This window comes from Cajanus cajan, chromosome 6, assembly GCF_000230855.2.
Source record: "Cajanus cajan strain Asha chromosome 6, NIPB_CcT2T_4, whole genome shotgun sequence".
In the NCBI taxonomy this organism is placed as follows: Eukaryota; Viridiplantae; Streptophyta; class Magnoliopsida; order Fabales; family Fabaceae; genus Cajanus; species Cajanus cajan.
The window spans coordinates 13,025,310-13,035,000 of record NC_138522.1 but is presented as its reverse complement, the minus strand read 5'-3'; the positions used below and the strand labels follow the sequence as shown (position 1 = coordinate 13,035,000).

General features: G+C 30.9%; 1 protein-coding gene and 1 long non-coding RNA gene across 2 annotated transcripts; one reads left to right on the top strand and one right to left on the bottom strand.

Annotated features, from left to right (window-relative positions):
• The first annotated feature begins 1,394 nt into the window (after positions 1–1,394).
• LOC145958970 (uncharacterized) lies at positions 1,395–3,525 on the top strand. Its single transcript, XR_014434559.1, has 2 exons — positions 1,395–2,186; positions 3,280–3,525. It is a non-coding gene; the product is annotated as an uncharacterized LOC145958970 (long non-coding RNA).
• Positions 3,526–4,441: 916 nt separating this feature from the next.
• LOC109815965 (uncharacterized) lies at positions 4,442–5,083 on the bottom strand. The gene has a single exon (XM_020380801.3). The coding sequence runs from the start codon at positions 4,989–4,991 to the stop codon at positions 4,500–4,502; it is 492 nt and encodes a 163-aa protein (XP_020236390.1). The 5' UTR covers positions 4,992–5,083; the 3' UTR covers positions 4,442–4,499.
• Positions 5,084–9,691: the final 4,608 nt, after the last annotated feature.

The following is a 9,691-nucleotide window of genomic DNA, read 5'->3' as shown; positions in this document are numbered from 1 at the left end:
ATTTTAGGACCTTACTTAAATTAAGAAGATCAACCTTAAAACCAAAATCTTATTAATACTCATGACATAAACAATAGGTAAATTTATCATCCAAATCTTTATATATGATATAAAATAAAAAAGGTTAAAATATTTTTTTTATTCACTATAATTTCACTTATTTTATTTTTTAGTCTTTATAATTTAAAATATTTTTTTAGTTTTTATATTTATCTTTTTCAATCTTTTTTTAGTCCTTTTAGTTTAATATAAAAAAATTTAACTCTTATATTTATAGTTTTTTAATCATTTGAAATCTTTGTCATTAATTTTTTGTAAGATTATATCTTTTATGTTAATATAACATAGGTATTAATTCAACTTTATGTGTTTCATGTTGAATTTATTTTGTAAGAGTCTTTAAATTATGTCTTTCGACTCTTTATGTCTTTTTTATACTCTCACCTACAATGTTAATTGTTGAGACACCTTTTCTTTCACCCTCTTATAATTGAAGACTTTTACCTATTAATACAAAACAGATAACATTATATAGAAAAAAATTAATGATAGAGACTAAAAATATTTTTAAAAAAATAGCAAGTATAAAGACTAAAATGATCTTCTTAAACTATAGGAACTAAAACAGATTGAAAAAAATAAATATAAAAATTTTAAAAAGAAAATTCTATTTTGAGTTATAAAGACTTAAAAAGTAAAATATGTGAAACTCTAAAAAGTTATAAAAATATTTTAACATAAATAAATGCATAATTTATACTTTTGACCTTTTATCATTTCACTTAGGATGATCAACCAATCAGATTTAAAATAGGCAAAAACATATATTTCTCACTCACAGGCAAATGGAAAAGTATTGAGGGTTAGAAAAACGGACAATTATCTTGGACCCTTCATCGGCAAGGGTCAAAAAATAAAAATATAGCTATAAGTTTTTAAACAAAAACTTACTCTTTTAATGTTAGTTTTTAATTTTTATTCCTGGTTCAATTTTTAATTAATTAATCACAAATTTTAAATTTTTAACGAATTAAACATTTAACTTTTTTGAAAACACTAAAGAAACTTTTGTTATTTTCTAAATTTGTAATAACAATTACATTTTTTTTCTATATAAAAGGCATAAAAGCTTAAAAGAAAATTACATTTTACTAAATTATAAGGACCCCTTAGAATTAATAAATTGTGTTTTTTCTATAAGTGATGAACACGTAACAATTTTAAACAGCATATTTTATTGATGATAAAATATAGCATAGAAGTTTATTCGAAAAATTAATACATGTTTTTTAAAAATTTGTTAATTCTTGTTTACATCATATAAAAAATGTATTGTTTTTATTAAAATTACATATTTATTTTTATTATATAATATATATTTAAATTTAATATATATATATATATATATATAATATTTATGATTTAGGATTTAGGATTTATGATTTAGGGTTAGTATACTTGATTACAGTGTTGATGCATGCATTCATCTTCACATGTGCACAGATTGGAGCAGTCTTAGTCTTATCTCGATAAACCATGCCACCTACACCTATTAAATTTTCCACCATTCTCCACATAAAAGAATCGCCATGATGAAACCATCTTCATAATATATCTCGATAAACATTCAAAAGGTGCGGTAAACATGCAGAGACGACATTTATAATATTATTTAATTTAATTAATATAGGATAAATGTAATATTCAAAATTTTATTAAATAAAACAGGTTATTTTGATTTTAAATATTTATTGAGATTATTAGAAAGTTTATCATATTTTTATACGTATTTTTACTATTCATGTATACGTATTTTTACTATTCACATATACGTATACATGAATAGTAAATGGCTGTTAAGGGTGGCACGAGGGAAGCAAGGTTCAATTTTATAATTAATTTGAATATTTTAATGAATAGTGCATAGTAACTTATAATATTATTTTAATGAATAGTGCATAGTGCATAGTAACTTCAAAATTTCTATAAATAGGGGCCTAAGGTTTTGAAAATTCAGAATTCTAGAGAGAAGGAAATTCTGGAGAAATAGAGAGAGAAAGTAAGAGAGAGAGAAGGAGAAAGAAAAGGAGGTTCTGCTCTAGTGCCTTGTTTAAGGAGAAAGAGGAAGAGATTCTGCCCAAGTTTTTAGAGAGATATTGCACTAGTTTCAACTCTTACTTATCTAGGTAAGGGGGAGGAGAACCTTATCTTTTTAAAATTTTATATACTATTATGTATATTTATTTATGTCATTTACTTGATTATATTTATTTAGTGGGGTGCCCCTAACCTCATTATTGTTATATTTATTCAGTGAGGTGTTACTAACTTCATCTAACTCCTTAACTTTTAATTACCCTGTTTATTTATTTATGTTATTTCTATTATTTAGTGGGGTGACCCTAACCTCACTATATTTATATATTTATTCAGTGAGGTGTTCCTAACCTCATCTAACTACTTAACTTTTAATTACTATGTTATTGTTATAATTATTCAGTGAGGTGTTCTTAACCTCATTTAACTACTTAACTTTTAATTACAATGTTTATTTATGTTATTATTATATTTATTCAGTGAGGTGTTCCTAACCTCATCTAACTACTTAACTTTTAATTATTATGTTTATTTATTTACGTTATTATTTAGTGGGGTGTTTCTAACCTCATATATTTGTTTAACCTTTAATTACTATTACTTATTCTATGATTATTCTTATCTATAATAATTATTAATATATTCACATTTTATATTGTTTAATTATTTTATAATAATTGTCATTGTCATTTAATTAATTAGTGCTCTTAATATATTTTATTTAAATTTGTGTTATTTAATTAAAGCTTAAATAATGATTATTCTTAAATCTATTTTGAGTAATTTTTTTTATGATTAATATAATTTGTTAAAATGTCTTTTACTCATTTTAAAGATAATTAATACTCTATGGCCATAGACGATAAAGTTTGAATTATTTGTAGCTGGAGGTTTAACCTTGGGGATTTAAATGAGTAAGAAATGGAGGTGGAATAATTTTTGGTTGGTGTTATAATGATGCTCATTTATCCTGACTAGTCACTACAAGTATAATTCAAATTTTATTGTATCAAGAAAATCTAATATTTAATCTGTATAAATATATATTTATATATATATATATATGTTAAAATTTTATACATAAATAATTATGTTTATTCGTTCGAATTATTGTATTTATTGGATATTGTTCTTACTCCTTTCTTTTCTTTGTTTTTTTTTAATTAAATATATTATAAATAGATGGATCAACTTGAGATTCCAGATCATTTTGCTGTTATTGTTACTGCTGTCCTACATGGAAGGAAATTGGAATACGGAGGCTATTTGATGGATCTGTTATAACTTTACTTGTCAATCATATTATTTTAATTGTAATTTTCTTTCCGTTATGAATATATATATTGTATTAATAGAGTAAGGAAAATGAATAATGTGTAAAATAATACGTTATTCTAAATATTTTAGAACGATATGTTATGTATTAAATTCACAAGATATTCTTTTCTTTACTTTTATTTTTATTAAATAAATATATAGATATTGTTAATGATATAATTATAAAATATTATAAAATTTTATAATTTTATATTGTATAATTTGGGTATTAGAATTAGGCGTTACAATAAATCTCAGATACACTATCATCAACATTCTCCCATCAAAATTAAAATTTCATTTTAATAATATACTTATGTATATATTATCGAGATGTGCATTATATAAATTAGAGAAATCAAAAAACTTCATACTTTTAATGATTACATAAATGAAATACTATAAATTAGAGAAATCGAAAAGCTTCATATTTCTAATAATTATATAAATGAAATATTAGATAATTATAAAAAAATTTATTTAAAAAAAATATAATTTTTTTTAAATATTTAATAATATCTCTTTTATAATAAATATAAATATATATTATCAAAATAAAATTTCAATTTTAATTAAAAATCACTTCTTAACAAGTTTTATCTTTAATATAATATAATATTATTTGAGTTAGATATAAAGAATGATAAGAATATGTTTATATTCTCGACGTCAAAGTTACAAGAAAGTGAAATTACATTCAATGTAACTTTGAAATTCAGGAATAGCATAAAACAAACACGTTATAAATCTTAAAATTTAAAGAACTTATAAAAATATTTACATATTAGTATTCAACAAAGTATTGCATATAAATAAATAAACTGTCTTTTTGTGAGATTCAAACACTAACCAAATCAACATTCTCACCATTTTTGGATATTGTCATTTTTTTCCATTAAAAACCCTCTTCTCTTATCCAACAAAAAAGAAGACATTCAAACAAGAAGGGAATAACCAAACACATCTAAAATCTCCATATCCAACAAAAAGCAATCACAATTCACAACACAACACACAACACCAAACAGAACCTTAACTTACGGATTTAACTTTTTAATTACAAAACAAAAAACACAAAGTTCCCACTAGACAAAGCCACGTCTACGATAGTAATCACACTCATGATAGTTGGCCAAGTCAATCTTGACAACCTTAACATCGAAAACCACCTTAAACCCCACAAGCCCGGTTTTGGCAAACTCAACAAGAGCGTCCACAATGAAGGGCCTGAGGTAGCCTGCGAGTGCATGGGAAAAGGGCATCTTGTCCAACTCCCTGGTCACGTGAGGGCCGCACGTGACCTTGGAAACCGAAACGAAAGGTGGAACCTTGAAGTGGCAGGTGAACTTTGGGGACACCATGAAGGCTTCGTCCGTTGTGAAAAGTGGGTACCCTCTTGTGGGCTCCACGTACACCTTGTTCCACCCTTGGATGTGGAGCTCAACTATCATTGATTTTGGCTCCATGTTTGATGCTTGGGGTGTTGCCATGCTCATGGTGTGGCTGAAGTTGGTGCTTGGGATCTTGAGGGTTGAATTGGAGATGGGACAAGGGCATGTGTGTGTGGAGGACAACATTGTAGGTAGCTTCCTAGCAAAGTAGCAAGAGAGAATGAGAATTGAAGGGACACTTGGAGGTGGTATCAACTATCAAGACTATTTAATGGTATTTGGGTTTTCAATATAAGTAAGAAAAAAAAAATTGACCGACAAGTTATTTAAGCCTAAAGCTCGAGTATCGAATATGTAGCAATGTTTAACCAGTCAAAGTAGGCTGGGACCCGTGGGCTAATCTGGCCTACCTTGAAAATAAGCTAGACCGGGTAAAAAAAATTAAAGTTTTATAGTAGGTGAGTATATCTCAACCTGACCCACTTTGACCCCGGCTCACCCGGGCTAAACTCATAGTGGGCCAGGTAGCTCACCAACCCACCATTTTTTTTTGCAATAAAAATTTAAGTATGATTTGTAGTTAATTTTGTATGATGGTGTTTACGGTGGATTTCGTTTTATGGATCCTTTTTATTCGAACTAGCACGATTTCGCGTTTCAATTTATGCGTGTTCGTGACATGACAGAATTGAAGACTTTCAGTGAAAAAATAAAATCGTACAAGTAAGAAATAGAGTTTTCATTAAACGGTAACAGAATTACAATTCGTAAGGGTAACGAAACGTGTTTAGAATGACTACACTACACTAGACTAGATTATGCTATGCTACGCTATGCTATGCTACTCCTAAAACGGAAAAAGAAAGGTGGTCGAGAAATCGTACCCAAAGCTGTCTCGTACGCACAGTATGCCTTATGCACAGGCTGCGGAGTGCATGTGAGGTATTGTGGGAATTAGATTTTCGACCTCTGTTACGAGCATGGCTCGTTTAATTTATAGACAAAAATCTGGGAAAGGTAACTGTTTCTGACGTGCCCCGGAAGCGCATAACCGTTATAAACTTCCACGTCGTGGCTTATTCCCGGGCACGTCTTTGGATAACTCTTGGAACTGCTTATTAACTTCCCCAAACCGTTTTGCAGCCTTTGACACTTATCCCATGATTTACTTTAACCGCTCTTAAATCGTGTCTCCTTTAAGCTCTTCATTCTGAGAGGTTGCGAAGCGTGTTCGTGTATGCCCGGATTCTTGGGATTTCGAGTAACCAACGAAAAATATACTCGAGTGTTTCCTGATTTTTCTTGTACTTTGAGAGGTTGCGAGGCTGTGAGCCTTTCTCTTGAGCAGCGTCCTTCCTAGTTCAATAATTTCGAGAGTTTCTCGAAAAGTGTCTTCGTGTCCTTCCTAGTACAATGATTTCGAGAGTTTCTCGAAAAGTGTCTTCGTGTCCTTCCTGGTACAATGATTTCGAGAGTTTCACGAAAAGTGTCTTCGTGTCCTTCCTCAGAAACTTCTTTGCCATTTTCCAATCACCTAGGATTTAAAACACCTCTGTATTTCGAGTGCCTCCGAATTCATTTTTCGGTACTAACAAATGCCCCCCTGGAAAACATTTGTTTCGAAGTAACTGAGAAAGAATGTTTTTCAACGCCTCTGATAAGACCCTAGAGCGTTGTACTCTTCGCGAGAATTAAATGCCCCTGACATCTTTTAATTCTGAATTTCTCCTTTTCGTACCTGCTGCTCCATTTTCTCGGGATGTTATCGAAATTCGTGAATCAACTTCTCCTGAACGTTCTGAGGTATGTTTTGTTGACTTTCGATTTTCCTCGAGCCTTCTCAGCTTTATAATTTTTCATAATTTCAGACTCCTCGAAAGCCTTAGCTGCTGATTTGTCAAACACAACACTACATCTCGGATAAAGCATAACTTCCCGATCATCATCTTTCTTCCTCGAAAGAAAATCGAGCAAACTGTCCCTTTCTTTCGGATACATAGGTTCCTGCTCTTTCGCGAAGTCATCTAAGATCTCTTCCAATTTTTCATCCGTAATAAGTTCGACAACTTCCTCTTCGTTCGCAACCAGGTCAACCATATCGATTTCACGCACATTACATTGATCCCCATAGGGAGAGGTTCCACATATCCTGCTTGTGCAACGAATGGATTAGTATCAATTTTCATTTTCTTCTCCTCGAAAGCCAAGCGACCATCAGGAATCGCTTTCTCGACCATGTCCCTTTCACTAAAATATCAAATATTCTATCGGCTTTCGTTATATCGAAACTATATTTTCTATTCGATCCGGCCTCTATTATTTTCCCCAGGTTTTAATAATTGGCATTGATAGGTTGGCCTAGGTTGCAATTCGGCTAAGTTCACTTCCATTTCTTCATTTAGAGATTCGAAATTATCATCGTTTGTGACACCCTCTACCCCAACATAATTACTTAATAAGCATTAACTATATTTAAAAAGTATATTAGAGTGATATAAAATAATAAATATCATAAGGTAGAAGATGCACATTCGTAATTAACATTTATACCAAACTCAAGAAGTCATAATAAAACAAAGATTATAAATTAATCCCAGTAAAGGTGGCAGTGCCTCCTAGTTAGGAATCAATTTATAATTTTTTTTATATCATACAAATATATTTAAATTTCAAAAGAAGGAAAATAAAACATTATTATCCCAGAAAGAAGCCTAGCTAAGCCCGATGTCACATCCTATCAGAGCATGCCCACTTAAGCCTCTAGACTTCATTACCAACATCCTCATGATTAAGATTACCTGCAACATAAATTTAAACATATACAAGAATAATAAGAGGAGTGAGAAACTTCTCACTTAGTTGCAGGTATAGAAATAAAAGTTAAATAGCACACACACATACAATATAATCAATATCATATATATATATATATGTACATTTATAAATCATGCAATGATTTTATTGACTCGACTCACAAAATGCATGCATGTGGCGCCATACGGAAGTTTCAGAATTTATCACTGGTGACCCAAAGGTACACCTATCACTGGTGTTCATACACCTCGTTAGCATGTTACATCACTGGTGTCCCGAAGGCACACCTATCACTGGTGTTCATACACCTTGTTAGCATCACTGGTATGCGGCCTTAGCGGCACACCTGGAATAATATATATGCATATGATGCATGTCATACATTCATAGACTCAACATTTAGCATATTACACATATAAGATTCATATTTCATAATTATGATTTATTTTATTAATCCAACTTTAATAGTCCAATAGTCCAACGGTCCAATGGTCCAATCAGTCCAATAGTCCAACGGTCCAATAGTTCAACAGTTCAATGGTCCATTCATGGATCATAGGTCACAAGTCATGAGTACATATTTCATACGGTCATATCCTCATAGGTCCGCACAGGTCTCATATATACTTCATATACTCAAGTCATAATAAGATCTTCATAAGTTCGTATAGGTATTTTTTATTTTAAAACTTATTCATTTTTAACATCAATTACATATTTATTAATTAATAGGAGGCTTAGCCTTCCATATCTTTATTAATAAACAATTTATTTATTTTTCTTTTATAAAAATAGTATAGTTATTATTTACTACAGACAAGAAATCAAGTAATATAAAAAGCAAAGCACATTAATAACAATATTTCATACAAACAACAGACATAAGATCGGGAGCCAATCTACAAACAACTATTTAACGATTACTCCCACACCCCCAAGCGAGGTTTCCCACTCCCCCCCTTACCTGGATATACAGAAATTTGGGCAGAATCTCGCTAAAACTTAGAGCAGAACTTCTTCCCCTAGGCTCCTTCAGTCTAAGCAGAACGTAGAGAGAAAAATTACAAGAGAAGAGAAATGAGAAGTGTTTTAGGGAGGTTCTGAAATGAAGAATTGAGGGGCTATTTATAGCCCTCAAAAGACATTAAAATATAAGGAAATTAGGTTTAGTGGATGAGTTAGTGGTGGTAGTGGAGGAGTTAGTGGTGATGGTGGATGGTTAGTGGAGTTTAGTGGACACGTCCTTTGGCACTCCCATTTTGACCTTCTAGACGACTGAATTTGGTCACGAGGTCTTCATGAAAGTTGTAGCTTAGGATGTTATCTTTTCAATCGTTTTGGAATCACCGAAAAAGGAGATCTATAACTCCAGATATGACTGTTTTAGTGAACAGGGGTCAGGCTGCCAGCGTGAGTTAAATATGTTGCGGTTTTTAGAATATTCAACATGGTAGATGAAGGAATTTGAAAATGGTTTCTTCATAAAAGTTATATTATTTTATCTTAGCTTTCCATTGATATAAAGTTTGTATCATTTGGACAACCACAGACCGAGTTATGCCCCAAAAACCGAGGCTTGCCAGTCAGCCCAGCGAAAACGATTTTAAAAAAAAAGAAAGTTTACAACTATCTAATTAAGCCCAACAATATACATATGTTTCTAAAGCCTATAATTAAGCATAAATGGAGTGTGAATTAGCTACATTTGGAATAAAAGATAACTATCAAATATAATAATAATAACCATTTTGGAAAACTGGGGTGTTACAATTCTCCCCTCCTTTTAAGAAATTTCGTCCTCGAAATTTACCTGAAAATAGGAATGGATAAACTTCACGCATCTTGCTTTCTAATTCCCAGGTTGCGTTTTCTTCAAAATTTCCTCCCCAAACGACCTTAACCAAAGGAATTTCCTTTCCTCTTAGTTGTTTCACCCTCGTATCATCAATTCTTAAAGGAACTGTTTCATAGGTAAGATTATCTTTCAACTGAATGTTGTCAGACTCAATGATATGGGAAGGATCATGGACATACTTTCTGAGTTGAGAGACATGAAAGACATTATGAAGATT

Excerpts from the sequence above, each read along its gene's own strand:
- LOC109815965 (XM_020380801.3), bottom strand. The coding sequence starts at position 4,991 with ATGTTGTCCTCCACACACACATGCCCTTGTCCCATCTCCAATTCAACC.